Here is a 25,138-nt window from a genome sequence, read left to right as displayed (position 1 = left end):
AACCCTCCATACAAAAGTATATGTACATGGTCACGTACTGAAGTCTGGAGCCGTTTATGGACATGATCGAATATGGTTTCTGATACCAAACGACAGTGACCAGAGAGCCGGATCTGAAAATACAAAGTGACGGCGATACCGTCTCTGTCACAGCAGCTGTTCGTGTCAGGACCCACAGACCGGTGACAGTCTAACATTTGCCGATATTAATGATCAACTTTCCATGTGAGTGTTAAAAATAAAAGCACATACCTTTTCTCACTGAAACAAAGCGCACGATTTATGGAGCGACATAAATACCAGAGCAAGAAAGCACTCCGAACAGGGAGAGACGGGAATAAATCACCACGGGATTGACACCATCGCTATTCAACATGTACAGTAGAGCCTGAGAGACATTTTAATAGAATACAGAGAAATTAATTTTTGGTCTACTGAAGGTGAGACGTCAGTGGACAAAATATTAACACTGATGTTAATATCACAAATTAAAAGTCGGGTTGGGGGGGTTGATGTTGCTGGAACAGAAACAGTTGCATCTTTTCCCTGCCATGTGCCGTCAGCTGCAGTCTTCACCTGAACCTCAAAGAGATACTCGACTTGACAGGCGGTTCCACCCGTCCAAAGGGCGGAACTGCTGAGCATCGTCATCAGGGAGCACCTGATTGGTCAACTGGTCCCACCTCACTTTGCGTTAACCTGCTGTCTGACAGTTCAAAGGTCATCGGTGGAATTACTTGAAATCTAAGTGATTGCATGCCAACGTGAGGTTCCAACTCCTCAGTTGGTTTTTAGGGTGCACACAGACACGTTATTATGTCACCTGCACATTCCCACAGCATCTCAAGCATCGACGTCAAGTACTGGGACAGCAGGGCTCCAATTCACACCAAAAAATACACATGAAAATGTACTGCAATAAAGCTTCCAGTTGTAGTAATTCTGAGCAAAGTCAAATGCTGTCACTAGGAAAGGTCCAAGAGCTGACAAAAAAAAACAAAAAACGACCTAGAAACAGTAACGCTGCATCTGAATACATTGTAAAAAATACCAGTGTTGGTTAGCACATACTACTCCACCATTAGTGGAAGTAAACACGTGAGTACAACCCCCAAATCAGGGAAATTTGGGGCAATACAGAAAATGCAAGGAGTGATTTTTACATTTGACTTTTATTTCGTATCAGACAGTATGAACCCAACATATTTCATATTTTGTTTGGTCAACATTTCATTTGCTAATATACATCCAATCCTGCATTTAAACACATTCCAAAATACGTTGGGATGGAGGTAATTTATTCATAATGTAAGGACTTTATCTTTATAACCAGTTTTCTAGAGACAACTCAGGGGGTCCCCAAATAAGTTTTAGACTTCATTTATATCAATCAGAAATAATCAGGAACTGATTTGGGATGCTGGAAGGAGACTAGTGGGGGAAGCCACCAAGACACCCAGACAACACTGAAGGAGTTAAATGCTTGTGTGTCTGTGGTTGGAAAATCTGGGCAGAGTGAAACTTTTGCTTGTTGCATCACCAGTTACACAGCTTCATGATGAAGTGGTATAAAGAAGGATATATTTATTAAACAGCATAGGCAAAATTTCAGCTGTAGTTTTTCAGAAGGCACATGGGAAAGATAAGCCTAGATTTGATCCATGTTCCTCTTTTAAAATCCTACCCCACCTCAGACGAAGCTGTGAAAGGGGATGCGACAGGAAAATGTTGCACCATTCCCAGTTTCTCAACACATCCACAGAAGTCTATAATTCTCTCACAATGGGTGTCTTGGTGGCTTTCCTCACTAGTCTCCTTCCAGCACAGTCACTCAATTTTTTGAGAACTACCTACTTGATAGATTTTGATGAATGAAATCCCAACTTTTTTTTTGGAATGTGTTGCAGGCCTTAAATGTAGTAATGGGTGTATATTAAATGACACTGACCGCACAAAAACATGAACTATCTTGGGTTCATACTGTGTAATGAAATAGAACTCAAAGTAAATGTAGTATCACTGCATTAGTTTTTAATTTGTATTTTTGTTACATTTTCTGATTTGGGGTTTTCATAGGGACACAATTTGGACATACTATGCTGCTGCATCTTACCGCTCCTTTGACCTGGATGTTCATAGATGACATGCACATATCCAGGTATGCTGGGAAAATTTCTATTTTGCAAAAGCAAGCTTTTTAAATAGCGTACAAGGGTACTTCATAATGTTTGGGGCCTCCAGCAGAAAGAAAAGTATCTGAAGGCTCAAGATGCGCAAAGCTTGAACATCAATGGACCAAGTGCACTGATGTTAAGGGAGCCAATGTTGAAAAACAATGCCAGAAAAATCTTTCTCCTGTGACAATTTCTGGGTGAGGCCAAGAACAGTTTGAAGCACCCTTGTATATTTGCACATGTGCCATTGGACGCTGTAATCTTCTTTGAATTTTCTCGAGAGGTTCTTAGCGCCAGCTGGCTATTGGGATAGTGTAATGTAGTCCATTTGCACCCTATGGAGGTGCAAATACTTCAACTACTACTAAATGCTTACTGAGTATTCGAATAGCTGAGAGATGGTGTCGTACTGCTTTCGCCTACTATACAGTAACTTAATGAGTATTCAGATGTAGCCCTATTCTTTAACTTAATGACTCAAGTTACCAACTTGAGTGAAAAATGAAATGGAAGAGTCTTTAAATGAATTTTTAGCTACTCTAGGTTGTTTTTTTATGCCATGATACAACTCTGGACATGAACATGATACAGTTTTAAATAATAACACCAGAGAAAATGAGATTTCTGAATGTAACTAAGGTTCTATGAACTCTGGTTAACCTTCAGAGATGGTGCCGTGGTCAAGCAGAATGAAATAGAAATAGTTATTGCCATAAATCAACAATTGTGTATGAGCATTATGTGACAATAACTTATGCTGAGGAAAGAAATATATTAATGTGGGCATCAAATAATAAAACGTGATTAAGCTTCCTGTCCCAATACTTGCTTTGTAACCGTATTTCTTTTAAAAATACAGCTGTGGAAATACTAACAGTAAGTGCAAATTGGTCTTTATTCCAGAATAGCGCCTACATTTTTCTGATGCTGCACTGAGGGGGGTCACACACCAGAACCCCCCCATCTTTCATCCTAACCCATGAAGTCTTAGATGCCTCCGCTCTGAGGTCCTTTGACTCACTTGTATGAGTTCTTACGTGGTCGGCGGAAGGTCGACGTGTTCTCGCTTAGTGCATAGATGCGCTTGTTGTACTCCCCTAATTCACTCAGCACCTGTTCGTCACACTCAACAGCAACTGCGTGGTCTACAGGGATGGACTGGTAGTTTTCTAGTTGAGCCTCATCTACAGGCAGTTCTAAAGTGGCCTCAGTTCCCATAATTTCCTCTGCTTGCTCCACTGAGCAGTGCAGCTCCGGCATCAAACTAACAGGCGCCTGTCTGGCTACCAAGGAGCCATTCATGGTGTTCGTGAGCTGACAACTTTGCACCATTTCCTCGCCAGTGTCCAGCATTGTAGAAGGCCGCGGAGTAGCTGCACTGCTGTGCGTTTGCTCTTCAGTCTCTTTTTTATCTACCTGAAGCTCGTTCTCAGAACATTTATATCTGTTCACTGTGGACTCCATGGCCTCTTCAGTTTCCTTCTGCTCTCCATCATCTTTCGATTCCATAGAGTTGTCCAGGTTACACAAAGCCATGGTAGGATCGAGGGAGGATGACAGGACTTTGGATGAAGGTAAGGGTGGTGCCAGAAATGCAGGGGGCTGCTCCTCACCGAGGGCTATGCTGTAGTTGGGTGGAGAAGTTGTTTTATACTTGAGTTTGTCTGCCTCTGAACTCGCCCTTTTCCTCACACCTCGGTCTGGAGATCCAGCGTGGAAAGGGCAGGTCATCTCAGAAGTGGCAGATACACCAAGCTGGGACTTGGTCGGCACTGGGATTGAACTGGAAACATGGTGTCGATCGCTGTGGGGAACAAAAACAAAGACAGACGCTATGTGAATGAGCAAAGTAAATGAAAGCTGCAAATTTCAATTCAATTTATTTCATTTATATAGTGCCAACTCACAACAAAGCTGCCTCAAGGCACTTCACATAAGTAAGGTCTAACCTTACTAACCCCCAGAGCAAGCACACAGGCAACAGTGGTCAGGAAAAACTCCCTCTGAGGAAGAAACCTCAAGCAGACCAGACTCAAAGGGGCGACCCTCTACTTGGGCCATGATACAGACAAAATTTACAAAATGAATATACAGGAAATTTTGCCGGTGCACAGGACAGGAGGTTTGCAAAAACAGACACCACACCCATCTCTGGATGGAACTGCACCTCAAACAGAGAGAAAAAAAAAACAGGCATTGGAAAGACAAGAAATACAGTATAATTTGGCAGCATTCAGCAAAAAGAAAAACTAATACTAAATACGTGGTGTGTCCGTAAAGTAACGGTCCTTTTTATTTTTTTTAAAAACTATATGGATTTCATTCATATGTTTTTACGTCAGACATGCTTGAACCCTCGTGCGCATGCGTGAGTTTTTCCACGCCTGTCGGTGACGTCATTCGCCTGTGAGCACGCCTTGTGGAAGGAGTGGTCCCGCCCCCTCGTCGGATTTTCATTGTCTGGAAATGGCGGAATGAAAAGGACTTTTTTTCCATCAGAATTTTTTCAGAAGCTGTTAGAGACTGGCACCTAGAAACCATTCGAAAAATTTATCTGGCTTTTGGTGAACATTTTACGGGCTTCACAGAGAATAAGGACTTTAACTACAGCTTTAAGGACCCCTTTAAGGACGGTCGGTGCGCCGCGCTCCGAGCTGCGATGTCGCGGCACAAACCACTGGATCATTTCTAAGCTGATGGCTCTGTGGATACGAGACCGTCGTGTGCTCTTTCTCTGGTTATCACAAGAGCTGGACATCAGCCATTTTCCAGCAGATTTCACTTTTAACAAGAGATTTTGTCATGGAAAGCCGCGCGTCACGACCGATTCGCTGATGAAGCGAGACAAAGGAACACCTCCATTTCGGAGTGTTAGAGGACAAGTTGGGACATGTCCAGCTCTCCACAAGTTCTTTTATACTCACTCGACTGGTAAGCACTGAAAGCCGAGATAGACATGTCCCAACTTGTCCTCTAACACTCCGAAACGGAGGTGTTCCTTTGTCTCGCTTCATCAGCGAATCGGTCGTGACGCGCGAAGCCTCCGCGCGGCTTTCCATGACAAAATCTCTTGTTAAAAGTGAAATCCGAAAAAAAAAAGTGAAATCATATGAATGAAATCCATATAGTTTTTTAAAAAAATAAAAAGGACCGTTACTTTATGGACAGACCACGTGCTAAGGTGATCGCCGTCCACTAGCCCTAAGCTTCACTAAAAGATCCAGAATTTAGATAAAGTTGAGCCACAGCACGCTCCACTTACTAATAAAATGAATTTAAAAGAGTAAAAAGCATAGTAACATACAATACCAGTATGCTAGCCATACGAAAGGGAAAATAAGTGCGTCTTAAGTCTCTACAGAATCTGACTGTTTTACTGATGCAGGGAGATCATTCCACAGAACGGGCACGATAAGAGAAAGCTCTATGACCCACAGACTTTTTATTCACTCTAGGGACACAAAGTAGTCCTGCATCCTGAGAACGCAAAGCCTGGGCTGGTACGTAGGGTTTAAGTAGGTCAGCTAAGTAGGGAGGGGCCAGTCCATGAATAATTTTATAGGTTATACGTGTATAGGTTATAGGTTTTATAGGAAATTATTAGTTGAGTTAAGATTTTAAAAAGGAACAGTTTGGACCACGTATCATGTTTAGTTATCACATTACGGGGTAACATATGTCGCATGTCATAGAATCCAATGGACGTCGACCTTATCTGACATTTACTTTGGAGACCAAACATTCAACACAGTCAAAACTATTCCATTTATTAATCCTATTTGTTCAACCAATAATGTACATGCTTTTTTTACTGAAATTGGAGCAGCTTTAATATTTGACCCTGTACAAACTAAAACTGACCTTTGTCACCATTCTTGTTGTTTTTACCCCATAACTCCAGAACATTTAGTCACAGATAGTGAACTATACCTTTGTGGAATTTTTTTTATAATCAGACAAATAATGTGGTGTAGTTTTCAATTTGATTGAAGCATTTTTAAATTTTGACCACAGTGAAATTCTTCCTTGTTGCCTATTGAAAATTCAAGTGTCAGTCTTTTGTTTTTGTTTTTTTGTTTGTTTGTTTTTCCCCAAAAGAGTAATGTCTAAGGTGCATTTGTGCCAAATTTGGTGCTTGCATCACCAGTGGAAGGATCGTTACCTGCTGCACTACAGCCTACAGTGCTGCAGTCAAGGCCCAAACATTTAAGGCTTTGAACCCTCAAGGAAAGGGTATCTCAGTGCAACCACTTTCAAACCCCTGATCCAAGAAGAAGCCAGAGGCAGCGTATCACAAATCACCTTTTGAATGCTCTAAGGTGATGTGCAGGAAATATCTGTGTAGTTTGTGCAAATACATACATGCACCATGAACTGACCGCTGCAGGCATCCACCCAAGTATGTCAGATATTTTCTTCTGAATAACAGATGACAGATTCTGGACATGGGAGCCCCGCCCCGCCCCAGAACTAAAATCATAAATTTATTTCAATGGGGGACTCGCCTCCTCTTCCGATAGCCAAGGAAGTGTGTAATTCCCAAGACTCCTTAACGGTATGCTCAACCTGACAATACTGTTGTCCCACAAGTCAACGCACTGTACTGGTGGGGTCAAAGGTGAAGCAGGGCCTCCCTCTGCTCTCAGGGGAGTCACGTCTGTTGGTTTAAGAGATGGAATAAACTTCTGCTTGTTTCAGTTGGAGATGCAGTCACCACATACTTCCCTGTAAATTTTACCCCGTCTCCGTTAGAGGAAATGTTATTTCTAATAGCGCCACCCACAGATCCACGGCTGACATTCACTTTGCATACAAACTTACTGTCTGATGGACAGTTTTACCACAAAACCCATGACAGCTTGTAAAATAGGCCGTGACCTTGATCCTTCAGGCACCCTGCAGACAGAGGTGGTCTTGACCGAGTTCACAAGTGGGACACGATGCTGAGTGCAGGAACGTGTCTACTTTTACGCAAAACCTGTCAAACGTCAAAGTCCCTGTGATACAGTAAATGAGAACCATCTACAGTGTAAAAGGTCCAATATGCAACTGCTTATAGAAGCAAAACTGTAAACGCTGCACCTCGTATAGCAAGTCAGGGCTAAGATAAAGGTACTGTATATGCTTTATTTTTCTGTGCAACAAGGAAGGTCTCTAACACTGTCATTTTTTTTCTACTTTCCTTCTGTCTCTGTAGCACTGGAACTGGACTACCAACTTACACATGGCAGTTCAATTAGGTTACCCATCTGCACCACTGGACAAGACACTTCATCTGAACCATCCCTTAGTTATGCTGCTATAGACGTAGACTGCTGGGGGGTTCCCATGATGCACTGTTTCTTTCTCTTTTTGCTCTGTATGCACCACTCTGCATTTAATCATTAGTGATCGATCTCTGCTCCCCTCCACAGCATGTCTTTTTCCTGGTTCTCTCCCTCAGCCCCAACCAGTCCCAGCAGAAGACTGCCCCTCCCTGAGCCTGGTTCTGCTGGAGGTTTCTTCCTGTTAAAAGGGAGTTTTTCCTTCCCACTGTAGCCAAGTGCTTGCTCACAGGGGGTCGTTTTGACCGTTGGGGTTTTACATAATTATTGTATGGCCTTGCCTTACAATATAAAGCGCCTTGGGGCAACTGTTTGTTGTGATTTGGCGCTATATAAAAAAATTGATTGATTGATTGATTGATCTGCACTGTCCCAGTCCCCCGCCGGTGTAAATGGGTACCAATCTTTGGCATCCATCACGGTCATGGACTCTCAAAAACCTTCACACGACAGTCTCCGGGGACGAGTGCTGACATGATGGGTCTCAGGGCTTCTAGAGGACTTGCTCTCTCTATTCTGCTGTAACTGGGACTGCACCTTATTCTGTGTGTAGAAAATAGCTGACACTTCTATGTTATAAGGAGAGCAGGTAAGTGGACCACCCCTATCAAAAAATACACTTTTCAATCAATCAATCAATCAATCAATCAATCAATTTTTTTATGTGTTTTCATGTGTTTGAAGGAAATCCCTGTCAAGCTACAAGAGCAAACATGAATAAAAATTTGATATGTACTATTATGGTTTAAGTCAGCGGTTCTCAGCTGTTTTCTGCAGGGCCCCCTGTTGTAGATAAGAATATTTTTTAAGCGCCTCCACTTCGACAGATACATGTCTTTTACATCCAAACACCATTGTAATTTATACAAAATGTCTTATTGAACAAAATTAATTAAGATACAAATCACCTTTACAGTGGAATTATAAAAAATGTCATTCACCATGCATTGTTTTCTTTTCTCACAAACCTGTCCATGTTCTGCTATCAGTGCAAAAAATGATCAGTGTTGCCAGATACAGCTGATGGTTTCAAGCCCAAAAGTGCTTCAAAAACTTCCAAAACCTACATAACCGCCTTCAGGGTGACATCTTTTCTTTGAACAAGACAATGCAAAACAACATTCTGCACACATTCTAAAGGTGTGGCTGTGGAACACTTCACTGCTTGGTATCCTCGATGCCAAACATCTTACGTGTTGTGAGAAGGAATGGCAACATCATAAAATGGTAAATGCTATAGCATCTCGTTTTGGAATGGATGTGTATTAAAAAATTATGCTGTAGTTCAAATTTTTTAAAGGATTCCTCAGCAGCTTTATGCTGGAGACAATGTGGCAAAACAGGGGATCATACACATATATTCTCGGACTGTCCAGTCATTCCAGAGTACTGATGTACTCTGTACAAATGTACAGTTTTATTCATTCTGTGTTACAACGGCCGATGTTTTCACTGCTGACCAAAGAGATTTTATGTATTTTATTGTTGACTGCCAAGAAAATCATTACTGTTAATTGGAAGAATGTGAAGTCACCATCAGTAACTGAATGGAAACAGAAATGTGATGGAAAAAAAATGAATGCATCGTTACAAATGAAAATGGACCTTTTTAAGCGGAGATGGCACATGGTCAAAGAATATTTTTGTCTTTAAAGTATAAGGGTGCAGAAAGTTCTGGAAATTGGTTCTAACATGAGGTGAATCTGTGTGTGTGTTATCTTTATTACTGCACTATTGTATATAATAAATATTTATTGATGTATGTGCTTTTGTATCATATGCAGCAATAATAATATACATTGCTACTATTGTTACTATTTTTATTTTATGTTTTTTAATTATTTTTTTTAAATCACTTGTCTCAGGTAATGTTCTGTTTTGAATGGTGGAAAAAAAACAACCCCTAAATAAAAAGTTAAATAAATAAAAACATTAAGTTCACTAGAAAAAACACGAAATATCTTGTGTTTCATGATTTTTCATTGTAGTCGTCTACAACAAAACGAACGTCAAAGTAAATGCAAAAATCACTGCATTTATTTATTTATTTTTTAATTTGCATTTTCCATACCATCCCAACTTTTTTTCTGATTCCAGGCTGTACATCTGTAAAGCTCATCCGTTTATATTTCTCCAAACTGGACCTGTTTATTCACAACTGTACAAGTCAAGAGGATGTACTGTGTTTTCAGTAACCGTTCACTCACTCGGCTGACTTTGGGGAGTTCATATCCTCTGGCTACAGCATTGAATCCATCTGACCGGCCGATCCTAACACGACTCGCCTCCCCCTGTGTTCGGAGCCCTGCTTCCAGGCACCAGAGTGGGATTAGGGTCCTCTGAACCGCTGCCAGCTCCTCGGCGGATGCGAAGCAGCAAATGGGAGCATGTTGAACGTGTTGCTTTGATCTCAGCACACTGCACGGGTTACAAAGGAGTGGTTTCTTGTACTGTCTCTCTTCCCCTCCCTGGGTAATACATTCACCCTCTTCCCCCTGTTTCTTATCTTTCAGCGAGGTTATGAAAGACCTTCACTGCCCATTTTTCACCAGACGGGACTGTATATATTATGACATGTTATGATGTGTTTCTGAGACGGCACGGTTGGAAATGCACAAAGATATGATCAGATGTTGGCTGGTGACCATCATGCAGATCACTGCACAAAAATGACACACGCAGCTCTGTGTGCACCTTTCTAATATGCTGTTTGACACACACTCTGCTTTTCTTCCATCTTTCCATCCAGTCTGTATAAAACATGTTGCATTGCTCCCATGGTGTGGATCTTGGCGCTCTGGGAAAGGCCCTCCTCCCCTGCAGAATGGATGCATGCTGAATTTGTTCTATATGGGGGAAGGAACCGTTTCCAGGCCAATTTTATAATGATTCCCTTGGTCATATCCTTCATCACATCACGCCTGGTTAAACGTGTGAAAGGAAGAAAAGAGGTGGCAAAGAAGGATAGAGGAAACGCATATTAGTCTCTCTCTCCCAGGCTATTCAATAAATTACCTGCAGCTGCCATGCAGAATTTTATACATCCATATTTCATAAAATGGGTCCCAGGGCTAGAAATTGTATCTGAAGTTAGGCCTTTTACAACCAAAGCAAAAAGTAGACTGCAACTGATATGAGGAGGCAAAAATGTGTTAAAAAAAAAATCAGTGCATGAAAGAAGCCAAACCACCTTATCCACAGCAAAGCCTTCAGGTGTGGATTAGACGGAGTGACATGCAGAGGACAAGCTGAAAATACACAGCACCAAGTTCCACAACTTCATTCTTTTACAATCTTTAAAATGAATGCATAGATTTACTGGAGCTATGCATTTATCAAAATCACATGGATATTTGATGGAAGTGAATCCAAGTCAAGCTCAAACTTTTCACTGCGTTAAGTGAAACCTTGAGATCTGTGAGCAAGCTCAGAAAACGATACACCAGTAAATCATTTGTGATGAAATAGAGTTAAACCGATGAATCATGCACATCTTCATATTCATTCCTGAAGTCTATGATACTGGATCACATTGGAGAATCCCTGGGTACCGCTGGAATGACCGTCTCAAACGAGAGGTTATTTAGTGCAACTAAATATGGCATCATCGGAACCACAGTGACAACACTCTGGCACTGTGGTGCGCTTCTTTGGGTGTGACTAAGTATGCAGGTGCTCCAGTGCTGAAGATCCCAACAAATGCAAAAGGCCAAGAACACGTCCATGAACTGACATCTCCATATGTTGTGTCGCCGTTGTGTGAACTTTCATTTAAGTAGCTAAATCAGTTTAGAAGAATTTGTACTTACAAGGCTCATAGAAAAACAGTGGTTCCTATATACCAGCCCAAAATGTGTGTGTGTGTGTGTGTGTGTGTGTGTGTGTGTGTGTGTGTGTGTGTGTGTGTGTGTGTGTGTGTGTGTGTGACAACGACAATGACTGGTAGTTCTTGCTATAAATCCTAGATGTAATCAAATATAGTAGTTTTTTCTATAAACAAACAACCAACCAACCACACACACACATAGACTGTAATTAATGTTAAGGAAAATAGATTTTTTTTTCTTTTCTTCATATACCAGAGTAAAGATATTTATTATATGGCTGCAACGCGACACGTGCTCCGATTGGCTGATTACGGTCTTGTATTTTTCATATTTCAGACTGGTTACCATGACAATTGGTCTGCAATGCGTATTTTCGTTACAAACCAGGAAGCTAAAAACATGATTAGAAAACCAAGTCAGACATGAACGTATTCCATAAATATCTAAACAGCATCAGAAAAAAGACACAGATTGAAAGCTGAAACCATCTGTTAAGCTTGTGGAGGTGAAGAAAGCTAATGAGCCCAACACCGTCAGCAGCATATTCAGGCGACACTGCAGGTTTGTGTGTTTACACATATAATGGAGGTTTCTTCCTGTTAAAAGGGAGTTTTTCCTTTCCACTGTAGCCAAGTGCTTGCTCACAGGGGGTCGTTTTGACCGTTGGGGTTTTACATAATTATTGTATGGCCTTGCCTTGCAATGTGGGGCGCCTTGGGGCAACTGTTTGTTGTGATTTGGCGCTATATAAAAAAATTGATTGATTGATTGATAATAGCCATATAAAAAACGAATGATTACGCTCGCTTTCTTGGTCTGTACGGGGATATCAGACTGAGGCGTTTACAGTACGGACCGAGCGTACAGACCTCTTGCTCGGTTAATAATCCTTTAATATTTCTGCTTCACTTTAAGAGATTATTAATAAATGTCCTTAAAATCATTTCAGGGTATTGCCATGTGCTCTGCCTTATTAACGGATTTGAAATAATGTCTTGTGTTCTAGTAGGCTGTCCAAGGTGGAGGTGCCCCTCATCCAGTGTCCCTGGATAACCTCCAAACCCCCCCCCCCCATGAACCTCAGCCGGAGAACTGAGGAGAAGATAATGGCCAAATAAACAGATGGACAGATAAATCGTCTGTAGGTGGTATGGGAGTGCAAGTGAGAGATTTTAAAGTATGACGCGTGCTCTGTAGAGTTTGCTCATGTGGGCAGTTTTAATCATTCTTAACCGGCAAGTTCTGAGTGAGTACAGAGTAATTTTAGGCTCTTATCTCTGTGGTTGGACTGTCATATGAGTGTGGAGAGATGGCAGATCTTCTGCCTCCATCTTTTTAAACTTTAACCTGCGTCTACTTGCTCCCTCAACACACTTCTAACTTCAGTCCCGCACTTTCATTTCATCTATGAGCAGCTCATTTTGGCACGTCTCCTTTTCTTTCTTTTCAAAACAGACTGTTTAATGAATGTAACTTTTTATTTTTTGCCTTTGCTGACAAAGGGAGGAATGAAGATCAAAGGCACGACTCATTTATAGGGCAATGGAGCTGAAGTTTGACCAGGCTTTAGTGAAGGGTTACTCACAGGCCACGAGTGCAGGAGGGCGGGGGAGAGCCAGGCATTCCATTCAGGGGACAACGCGGTGCTGCAAATCTCCTCAATGACCAAGTTCGAAAAATGTGGAGTCACGAATAATCTGTCCAAAGGGATGCAACATTCTAAAAGTAACTGTCTGCAGACATGCTGAGCCAGTGCTCAAGAAGATCCAAATGTTTGTAGTGGATCAATATTTTCACTTTATAAAGCACCCTTGGCAGACTGAGAAGCTGCAGAATTAATTTTCATGATTATGCAGACAACACTCTGTTTCCTAATCTCTCTCTTGGTCTTGGAGCTGGGGTTGGCATGAAGTGCCAAGACTGTGCAGGATGTTGTTAATACCGATCACGTTGGTAGGTGATTTCACAGAAGAAGGAAACCAGGGAAATCCTTGATCTTTTTGGCCCTTCATGGCACATCGTTACTCACTCCAGTCTGAGGAGGTCAAGTCATGTCGAGGTTTTTAACTTTTATTCTCTGTAGTCCGGCTATCATTACAAACACCTTACTGTGCTTCTGTAAAACACTAGTTGCTCCAGCTAACAGAATTAAATCATAGTTTCCAACAAACTAACAAGCAGAGCCAGATTTTGTCTTCGGTGCTCAGCTGCACCCCGTCTGTAACGAGATACTGCTGCTGAAAACAGCGTGCAGAGGCTTCAACTTTACCTCAATTCTGGGTCTTTTAGTGAAGTTTAGGGCTAGTGGCCGGCGATCACCTGAGTATTTCTCTGTTTTTCTTGTTGTTTAATGCTGACAAATTATACTGTATTTTTTGTCTTTCTGATGCCTGACTCTGTTTTTTTTCTCTCTGTTTAAGGTTCAGATCCATCCAGAGGTCAGAGTGGTATTTGTGCTGGAGACCCTCCTGTCCTGTGCACCAACAGCATTTCCTGTATATTCGTTCTGTGAATTCTTTTGTAATTTGTGTCTGTATCATGGCCCAAGCAGAGGGTCACCCCTTTGAGTCTGGTCTGCTTGAGGTTTCTTCCTCAGAGGGAGTTTTTCTTATCACTGTTGCTCTGGGGGTTAGTAAGGTTAGGCCTTACTTGTGTGAAGCCCCTTGAGGTAACTGTGTTGTGATTTGCCGCTATATAAATGAAAATACATTGAAATTGAAAAACTGAAATTGAATTGAAAACAACACTAAACCTTCATCAGTTTGTTCCTGCCATAGAATGAATTGGAGTTCAAGGCTACTCTTATAGTGTGGCTGCATGAGAAGGTCAGAGCAAATACAGGGGAGCATGGCATTACTTTAAAATACTACAGATAGTACTTTAAAGAGCGATCACAATGATACATATACTCAGTGTTACATTAAAGGCTATGAAGAAGAAAATGGAGACAGTGTGAGAGACAGTGTGAATGTTTTCCCAGATCTCAATGACCCCCCCCCCCCCCCCCCCCCCCCCTTTCTTACCATCGGACCAGCAGGCCATGTTCCAGCAAAGTCTTAAGGTTGGGAAGTGTTTGCTGCAGGTCTGGGGTGGTCAAGCCATGTTGATATCTCAGCTGGAGGAAAAGAGAACAGACTGTAAAATTAATGTAAAACAATCCACAAATTCATGCAAAACCAGCACAGGGTGTGGTGACACTGGACGTGTGCATTTCACTGAGACACGCACGCACAACGTCCCTGTTTGGATGCCCTCTGGAGGAGCAAGAAATGCCATCTAATGCAGACAAGTCATGTACGAGGTCTGTCCAAAAGTAACGGACCTTTTTATTTTTTCAAAAACCATATGGATTTGAATCACGTGTGATTGCATCAGCCAAGCTTGAACCTTCGTGCGCATGCGTGAGTTTTTTCACGCCTGTCGGTTGCGTCATTCGCCTGTGAGCAGGCTTTGTGTGAGCAGTGGTCCACCCCTCTCATCGGATTTTTATTGCGAATAAATGTCTGAACGATTTGGAGCTTTGCTGCATCAATTTTTTCCAGAAACTGTGAGAGACCTCCAGCTGGACACCATTCGGAAAATTCAGATGGCTTTCAGGGACAACTTTATGGGGATTACACAGATTAAGGAGTGCTCCAGACGGTTTAAAGACCGCCCACAGCGTCTGAGAGCGCGGCGCGCTCCGAGCACCGATCGACAGGCTGAAACAACCAGATCATTTCCAAAGTGAAAGCTTTGTTGATCCGGGACGTCGTCTGACTACTTTAAAAAGTGTAGAGCTCAAAATCCATAAAATAGCTTTGATTTCCATACACAATGCATAGAAGCTATAATAAGGATTTTGAGCTTTCTTCACTTTTTCAAAACACATCGCCTTTATTCTGAACAACTCGCGATCTCGTTCTTTCGGTCATGAGCCAAATCTCATGACCACAGGTGAGGATCGGACCGTAGATCAATCAGTAAATCGAGAGCTTTGCCCCCCTACTCAGCTCTCTCTTCACCACGACGGTCCGATACAGTGACCGCATCACTGCAGATGCTGCACCGATCCATCTATCGATCTCACGCTCCATCCGTCCCTCACTCATGAACAAGACCCCGAGATACTTAAACTCCTCCACTTAAGGCCAGGACACTCCACCGACCTAAACAGGGCAAAAGCACCTTTTTCCGGTCGGAGAACCATGGCCTCGGATTTGGAGGTGCTAATTTTCATCCCGGACGCTTCACACTCAGCTGCAAAACCGTCCCAGTGCACGCTGAAGGTCCTGATTTGATGAAACTAACAGAACCACATCGTCCGCAAACAGCAGAGACGAGATTCTGTGGTTCCCAAACCAGACCCCCTCTACACCCTGGCTGCGCCAAAAATTCTGTCCATAAAGATAATGAACAGAACCGGTGACAAAGGGCAGCCCTGGCGGAGGCCAACCTGCACTGGAAACAGGTTTGACTTACTACCGGCAATGCGAACCAAGCTCCTGCTGCGGTCGTACAGGGACTGGATAGCCCTTAGCAAAAGACCCCGGACCCCATACACCCGGAGCACCCCCCACCCCCCTGAGGGACACGGTCGAACACCTTCTCCAGATCCAAAAAGCACATGTGGACTGGTTGGGTGAACTCCCATGAACCCTCGAACACCTGATGGAGCGTGTAGAGCTGGTCCAGTGTGCCGCGACCAGGACGAAAACCACACTCATCTTCCTGAATCCGAGGTTGACTATCGGTCGAATTCTCCTCTCCAGTACTCTGGAATAGACCTTACCGGGGAGGCTGAGGAGTGTGATCCCCCTGTAGTTGGAACACACCCTCCAGTCCCCCTTCTTAAACAGAGGGACAATCACCCAGGTCTGCCAATCCAGAGGCACTGTCCACGACCGCCACACGATGTTGCAGAGGCGTGTCAGCCAAGACAATCCCACAACATCCAGAGACTTAAGGTACTCAGGACAGATTTCATCCACCCCAGGAGCCTTGCCACTGAGGAGCTTTCTAACCACCTCGGTGACTTCGGCCTGGGTAATGGATGAATCTGCCTCTGAGTCCCCAGTCTCTGCTTCCTCTTCGGAAGACGTGACAATGGGATTGAGGAGATCCTTGAAGTATTCCTTCCACCGTCTGAAAACACCCCACCCGCACCATAGACAGTGCTGGTGGAGAGCTGCTTCCGCCTCCTGAGACATCGGACGGTTTGCCAGAATTTCTTCGAGGCCGACTGATAGTCCTCCTCCATGGCCTCCCCGAACTCCTCCCAGACCCAGGTTTTTGCCTCTGCGACCGCACGGGCTGCGGCACACTTGGCCTGCCGGTACCTGTCAGCCGCCTCCAGGGTCCCACCTACCAACAAAGCTAAGTAGGACTCCTTCTTCAGCTTGACGGCATCCCTTACTTCCGGCATCCACCACCGGGTTCGGGGATTGCCGCCGCAACAGGCACCAGAGACCTTGTGACCACAGCTACAAGTGGCCGCATCGACAATGGAGGTGGAGAACATGGTCCACTTGGACTCCATGTCTCCAACCTCTCCCGGGATCTGGGAGAAGCTCTCCCGGAGGTGGGAGTTGAAGACTTCGCTGACACAGGGTTCCGCCAGTCATTCCCAGCAGACCCTCACAATACGTTTTGCCTGCCAGGTCTGACTGGCTTCCTCCCCTCCCAGCGGATCCAACTCACCACCAGGTGGTGATCGGTCAACAGCTCAGCCCCTCTCTTCACTCGAGTGTCCAAGACACATGGCCGAAGGTCAGATGATACGACTACAATGTCGATCATCGACCTCCGGCTCAGGGTGTCCTGGTGCCATGTGCACTTATGGACACCCTTGTGCTCGAACACGGTGTTCGTGATGGACAAACTGTGACTAGCACAGAAGTCCAACAACTGAACACCACTCGGGTTCAGATCGGGGAGGCTGTGCTTCCCCTGATCACCCTCCTCCACCCCCCGCCCACGTGAGCGTTGAAATCCCCCAGGAGAACAATGGAGTCCCCAGTCGGAGTGCTATCTAGTACCCCTCCCAGAGACTCCAAGAAGGTTGGGTACTCTGCACTGCCGCTCGGCCCATAGACTGAGACAACAGTGAGAGACCTGTCCCGACCCGAAGGCGTAGGGACGCGACCCCCTTATTCACCGGAGTGAACTCCAACACACGGCGACTGAGCTGGGGAGCAATAAGCAATGCAACCCCAGCTCTCCGCCTCTCCCCATGGGCAACGCCAGAAAAGTGGGCGTCCAGCACCTCTCCAGGAGTTGGGGTACCAGAGCCCATGCTGTGCATGGAGGTGAGCCCGACTATCTCTAATTGGTATCTCTCAACCTCCCGCACAAGCTCAGGCTCCTTCCACCCCCAGCGAGGTGACATTCCACGTCCCAACAGCCAGGGGCTGTGAGACCGGGCCGCCGGCCACCTGCCCTCGACCGCCACCCAATCCTCTCTGCACCCGAACCCATGGCCCCCTCTGCAGGTGGTGAACCCACAGGAGGGTGTGCCCACGTCGCTCTTTCAGGCTGAGCCCGGACAGGCCCCATGGGCTAAGGCCCGACCACCAGGCGCTCGCGCGCGAGCCCCAACCCCAGGCCTGGCTCCAGGGTGGGGCCCCGCTCCGCCATACCGGGCGACGTCTCGGTCCTTGATTTTTTACTGGTCATGGGAGCTTCTGAGGAAAGTTAGACTTACTTCTAATTTTGGCTAGTAGCATCGAATCCCTCCCTTCTCAGCACTTTATTTATAATGACAGAATAAAATCCAATGAAAAAAGAAAAAAGATAGACACATTTCAAAACGGACCACCTTGAATCCAGTGTTACTGCCAGATATTCTTCCTCTGACAGTTGGGAAACATCACACAAGCTGACTGGTGTCCTGGAGAGTTTACTTATCCTGTATTAGCGAGCAGAAGAGGAGCATCACGCCTCACGTCCAGCGTATCTCTCCCCTCTGTCACACGCCAGCTGAGATCTGTTTATTTTCCACTCAGGTGCCACGGCAAACATTCTTTTTCAACACACCCTTCAAGGGATGCAGTGCACATGATGGACACACCACTCATCTGGGATAACATGGCGATAAATCATTCACATAGATGAAGACATGATGGATGAGCAGCGTGATAATAAAGGAATTACAGAGAAATAAATGTTTGAGCCTCAGAGGATAAGGACGCACTTCCTTGTTTATTAACCCTCTTCTCCTCATAGGGATGACAGATGTGAGCTCGGTCTGTATTCTTCAAGACACTTTAGTAATAAATCCAAATAAAAGGGTTTTTTGGCCTCAAGGATTCATTTATTTTGTGAAACTTAACATCGGATCAGAACAATGTTAAATTAATTAATTTAGCATTGAAGTCATCATGACTTCCACAGAAACCAGCCAAATTGTATGTTAAAATAATATTTTTTTCAACAGAATTATGATGGCCGAGAAAGACCACAACACTTTCTATATTAAAACATGAGCAAAACAAATAAAATACAAAAAAAAAAAAGAAAAAGAGGTTCTTCCCAGAAGACTTTTCCTGTTGAATTTATTGTAAATAAAATGATAAAATATTAAAATATAGCTCTTTCAATAACGTTTTGATTGATCTGATTTGTTTATTTAGCACAAAAATAAAACTCATACAAAAATAATGTATAAACATAAAACAATAAAAGAGAGAAAAAAAGATATAATATGAATAATGTGCACGGGAGAGGTGGAAGCCAAAAAGGCTTATCGAAAACCCAATCCTGAACAAAAACAAGCAGTATACAACAGCATTACACCAATTTATCCAGATAATATAAACAAGTCACTGTAAATACTCCTGCAGGATCTTTGTTTTTAGTCCACTTTTATATCTATATAAAGTGATGGATGGATTCACAAGATGTACCATATCATTCCAAGATTAACACCATGACATCTGATGTGCTGCTGATAACGAGTCGCTCTATGCAAGGTAAATGTGCAGCCTGCCTGGTCGGATAATTATGAATTTGATGGTTATGCACAAAATAATATCTGATCAAGGAAAACAAAAGTACAGGTCAGGAAAATATTGATATGGAAGATATTTAAGAGCTGCAATTTAAAAAACAGAGGTGCACTTGGAGCACAAGGTTTCAAACGAGTAGCTATTCAAACAAATTTTTTCTGTAGAAGAAATATTTTGTTTATAAAAGTTGCAAAGGTACTTCCCCATACAATATTGCAATAACTTAAATATGGATAAACTAAACTATAATATCATGTTAAAAGACATTTGTGATGTACTAAATGTCTTATTTTGCTTATGATTCCTATTGACTTTTTTTTTTTTTATAAACACACTCAAGAAACATGTAGATGAAAGTGAAGTAAAAGTGAATAAATAAATGTACCCTGTGTTGACCAGGTACAGATAAGGATAACAGAGTGCCACAACACACTGAACTGCCCAGCAGTAAAAGTCCTCCAGGCAGAAACTGCATTGTTGTTGCTCATAGTTTTGTTGCTTTGTGCCTATTTGCAGCATGTCTACATTTTGCGTGCATTGTGTGAATTTGCACCAGCAACGCTATATTAAATTGCTGCATGTATTCTAGGCTGAATATTGTTGTGTTCTGTTTATAAGCATAATTTTTTTTAAATTTGCAATACTTTTTTGATGCATCTACCTGTTGAACTGATTTTTTTTTTTTTGTTTAATTACATTTCTAAGAATTTTTCTGCATGTGCTTGTGTTCAAATTTGAAAATGTGCCTCTTTACCAAACTACAAAATATACCAACATGAGCAGCTAATCCATCAATCAAATCAACTTTTTTCTTATATAGCGCCAAATCACAACAAACAGTTGCCCCAAGGCGCTCCATATGTAAGGCAAGGCCATACAATAATTATGAAAAACCCCAACGGTCAAAACGACCCCCTATGAGCAAGCACTTGGCAACAGTGGGAAGGAAAAACTCCCTTTTAACAGGAAGAAACCTCCAGCAGAACCAGGCTCAGGGAAGGGGCAGTCTTCTGCTGAGACTGGTTGGGGCTGAGGGAAAAAAACAGGAAAAAGACATGCCGTGAGGGGGGGCAGAGATCGATCACTAATGATTAAATGCAGAGTGATGCATACGGAGCAAAAAGAGAAAGAAACAGTGCATCATGGGAACCCCCCACAATCTACGTTCTAAAGCAGCATAACCAAGGGATGGTCCAGGGTCACCCGATCCAGCCCTAACTATAAGCCTTAGCGAAAAGGAAAGTTTTAAGCCTAATCTTAAAGTAGAGAGGGTGTCTGTCTCCCTGATCTGAATTGGGAGCTGGTTCCACAGGAGAGGAGCCTGAAGCTGAAGGCTCTGCCTCCCATTCTACTCTTACAAACCCTAGGAACTACAAGTAAGCCCGCAGTCTGAGAACGAAGCGCTCTAATGGGGTAATATGGTACTACGAGGTCCCTAAGATAAGATGGGACCTGATTATTCAAAACCTTATAAGTAAGAAGAAGAATTTTAAATTTCTATTCTAGAATTTAACAGGAAGCCAATGAAGAGAGGCCAACACGGTGAGATATGCTCTCTCCTGCTAGTCCCCGTCAGTACTCTAGCTGCAGCATTCTGAACCAACTGAAGGCTTTTTAGGGAACTTTTAGGACAACCTGATAATAATGAATTACAATAGTCCAGCCTAGAGGAAATAAATGCATGAATTAGGTTTTTCAGCATCACTCTGAGACAAGACCTTTCTGATTTTAGAGATATTGCGTAAATGCAAAAGGCAGTCCTACATATTTGTTTAATATGCGCTTTGAATGACATATCCTGATCAAAAATGACTCCAAGATTTCTCACAGTATTACTAGAGATCAGGGAAATGCCATCCAGAGTAACGATCTGGTTAGACACCATGCTTCTAAGATTTGTGGGGCAAGTACAATAACTTCAGTTTATCTGAGTTTAAAAGCAGGAAATTAGAGGTCAATCCATGTCTTTATGTCTGTAAGACAATCCTGCAGTTTAGCTAATTGGTGCTGTGTCCTCTGGCTTCATGGATAGATAAAGCTGGGTATCATCTGCATAACCAATGAAAATTTAAGCACTACCGTCTAATAATACTGCCTAAGGGAAGCATGTATAAAGTGAATAAATTGGTCCTAGCACAGAACCTTGTGGAACTCCATAATTAACTTTCGTCTGTGAAGAAGATTCCCCATTTACATGAACAAACTGTAATCTATTAGACAAATATGATTCAAACCACCGCAGCGCAGTGCCTTTTAATACCTATGACATGCTCTAATCTCTGTAATAAACTTTTATGGTCAACAGTATCAAAAGCAGCACTGAGGTCCAACAGAACAAGCACAGAGATGAGTCCACTGTCCGAGGCCATAAGAAGATCATTTGTAACCTTCACTAATGCTGTTTCTGTACTATGATGAATTCTAAAACCTGACTGAAAACTCTTCAAATAGACCATTCCTCTGCAGGTGATCAGTTAGCTGTTTTACAACTACCCTCTCAAGAATTCTTTGAGAGAAAAGGAAGGTTGGAGATTGGCCTATAATTAGCTAAGATAGCTGGGTCAAGTGATGGCTTTTTAAGTAATGGTTTAATTACTGCCACCTAAAGGCCCTGTGGTACATAACCAACTAACAAAGATAGATTGATCATATTTAAGATTGAAGCATTAAATAATGGTAGGACTTCCTTGAGCAGCCTGGCAGGAATGGGGTCCAATAAACATGCCGATGGTTTGGACGAAGCAACCAATGAAAATAACTCAGACAGAACAACCGGAGAGAAAGAGTCTAACCAAATACCGGCATCATGGGAGTAGGTCAATTAACAGATGGCGAGGCAGCTACAAATAGAATTAATGTGCCTACTCATATTTTCAATTGTCTTACAATTACTTAATCAATGTGGGGCAAAAAATACATGCTATAATACATGACTGAGAAGTTACAGCTGTAAAGTCATTGTTTATATGTTCTCTCTGTCTGTATGTTGTTCTCTGCACAGGGTAAATTACAAATCATGGGTAAAACTTAATATTGAACATATAATGGAAAATTGGATTTGCTGCAGAACCTTGTGTATGCAAATTCTACACTCAGTCTTACTGCTTATTATACCATTTCATGCTATTCAGTCACAAACATCAACAGTTCATTTCCTTTTCAACCACTCAAGGTTGCATATCACCAGGATTTTGTTGTTGTGATGATTCATTTTACCGAGGCCAAGGGTATTGAGAAGACTTTGCGCCTGTCCGTCTGTGCTCAGTATAACTCCAGTCTTATTACTGCCAGGGTCTTCAATTCACAGGGAACATTCCTGGGGACACAGAGCTTGGACAAGTTCAAAGATGGCTAACCTTGACCTATTTTAAGGGGTTCAAAAAGTCACATTTTGGTTTTCTATTTTTATGCTCATACGGCTGAGGGTATTTTAGCATTTTACTTTGCATATTTCACTTTGTTGTCAACAAGTGTCAATGGAAGAAAGAAAATGTTTCTGTCTGTGATGCCAATGAAACACAAGGCAGCCAAAGCTACCAAGCTGTCCAAGTCAGAAATTCACAGGCTTTTTTCAGATGGATCTGCCATTGTTTTGGTTGTAAAAATGAGGGTATTTGTCACTTTTGAACAATCCAAACAGTCTGTTTGTTTCGGTGCTCCATTGTGTTTAGGTACTTTTAAACTGTAAGCCAATACCTCATGCAAACCATTTTCTGCAGTGGTCTGCACTCTGATTACTTCAAGTTGAGGTTTAGAGGGCAAAAAGCTTTTCAGGAGGTCCATCAGCAGCAGGAAATCTTCATGTGCTGTAGTTCACAGTCACCTCTTAATGCTTGATTAATGGCATGAGGAGGGGCAGAAAAGCATTAAGATAAGAGGCCACACGGGCAATCTGCACACAGACCACACATGTATGCATACAAGTCCCTGAACCAACTTTCTGTCTCCATAAAATTGTTGAAAAACCATTCTATCTGAGCAGCTGCCAGAATAATGCATATACTGTACACTATAGGATTGTATAACAAGAACCAAAGTGTTGAAATTACTGCGTCACATGTTCTGGCCTCAAATGGTCCGTATTGGTTAAAGCCATAGTAACTACAGTCACAACAGCATCAGAGGAGGGCTTTATCAAAAGCAGACCAAATTGAGGGAGTCGAACAAGGGTGTCGCCTCAAATCCCCACTGTTGATGGAATAGCCCCAAACCTATGAGAACAACACAGGGATCCATTCATGGCTCAAGTTAACCTCAGGCTCCGAGCAAATGGTGGTGTAGTGCGTCCACAGGGCCAGCTGAACGGATAGGGCTGGAAACAGTAGGCCAAGATCAATAAAGCCACCAGTTTAGAAACAGAAAGTGTGGCAGCATTAGCAAGGGCGGCTTGGTTGTTCCGTGGCCAGATTGCTATAAAAGAAACTTCTCCATTCCGTGGAAATGTTCAAGTTACAGTCCAGAAACTATATACAATATCAGAAATTAGAAACTCAGATATCAGTAAAGAATATTTTTATGACTTCAGTGAAAGTAAGCAGAAAGCATGGACACACTGTTTAGTTTTCTAAACACAGAGAAGCCAAAAATTGACCAAACTGAATTGAAAATCAAATTTAAAGTAACAGATAAGACTACATTGACTCCTGGAAAAGAATTAAATGTTCTATTAACTGATCGAATCCTAGATTTTAACATTATGAATCTGTTGTTATGCTGCTACTCTGCATCTTCAAACACTCTTAAAAGTTCGACCGTTGGCTCAAGGTTCTTGTGAGGCTGGTCACAGGAATAAGTTTGCAAGGTAAAAATAAAATCAACCTGTCTGACAGTGTTAGGTGGTATAATGAATAAATATATCAGTTTGAACTTTACACTCGGTTTAGAATCCGTTAAAGTCATACTGGTTCAAAATGAGAAAGCTTTGCCTTGCTATTTATGCTGCACATGTTGCTGCCCTGACTGATGAACAATAGGCAAGCAGAAGCAGTGCCAATATGCTGCAGCACAGTAGTAAAAACCTGAAGAAGGTCTCTGGATTTTCCTGGTATATGTATTTGGAGATAAGCAATGCCACGTTTGTCTTATTCTAATTTATCACTGAAAATAAATCATATGACTGCACTGAGTCGAATAGTTCCATAATAAAAAGTATTGCCCTTGAATCGTATTGTAGCCCATGTGTATATATCAGAGTATTTTATAAGGGAGAGACACACATCCTTACTAAAAGACGCAGCAAAATGTCATCTTCAAATCCTCTGAGGTGTGAAGTGCAAGACCCGAATGGCATTTTGCGACAGGATCTCCATGTCGAATGACATGCATGTCCAAGAGTGTGTCCATGTGTGAGGGGAAGGCAGTTCAAGTGCATTACATGTGCACTTTCCATTCTTTTAACAAGTGTAGAAATCCAGCCAAATGTACAAGAGAAACTGGATACGACTGAAGACAGGAGAGTGAAGGGTGACTTCACTGCCTGTTGGGAACCCACCTCTGAGTGTGGTGCTCCCTGTGGGGAGTCAAAGAGATGAAGATGTCACCAGGATACGTGGCTGTTGAAATGTTTGAGGGACTATGGCTGGTGCGCAACTTTGTGTTCTGCAAGTCCAAATCATGTGACCAGAAGCTAATTCATCTTTGATTTTTCTGCTTAAACCTCATGCCTGCTCACCAGGACCTTTGCCAAGTTTCTGCCACACGGGCACCAACAACACTCATGATAAGTGTCCGTCGGCAGCTGTCACCAGTCAACAGCACTGGGCGACCACGTCGTGCCGCTGCTTCACACAGTCTTCATGAGGTGTGTTAAACACATCCAGTCTGTTAGA

The 25,138-nt window shown here is 42.8% G+C and overlaps 1 protein-coding gene across 1 annotated transcript in view; it reads right to left on the bottom strand.

Moving 5' to 3' along the window:
- The window catches only part of uvrag (UV radiation resistance associated gene), a 329,710-nt gene continuing 304,572 nt past the window's right edge, over positions 1-25,138 (bottom strand). Inside the window, exon 15 of the mRNA XM_034179025.1 lies at positions 1-3,978. Coding sequence (XP_034034916.1) covers positions 3,192-3,978 — 787 coding nt within the window. The 3' untranslated portion in view covers positions 1-3,191. The remainder of the gene's footprint in view (positions 3,979-25,138) is intronic.

This window comes from Thalassophryne amazonica, chromosome 9 (assembly GCF_902500255.1).
Source record: "Thalassophryne amazonica chromosome 9, fThaAma1.1, whole genome shotgun sequence".
Classification (NCBI taxonomy): domain Eukaryota; kingdom Metazoa; phylum Chordata; class Actinopteri; order Batrachoidiformes; family Batrachoididae; genus Thalassophryne; species Thalassophryne amazonica.
This window is presented reverse-complemented; position numbering and strand designations above follow the sequence as displayed.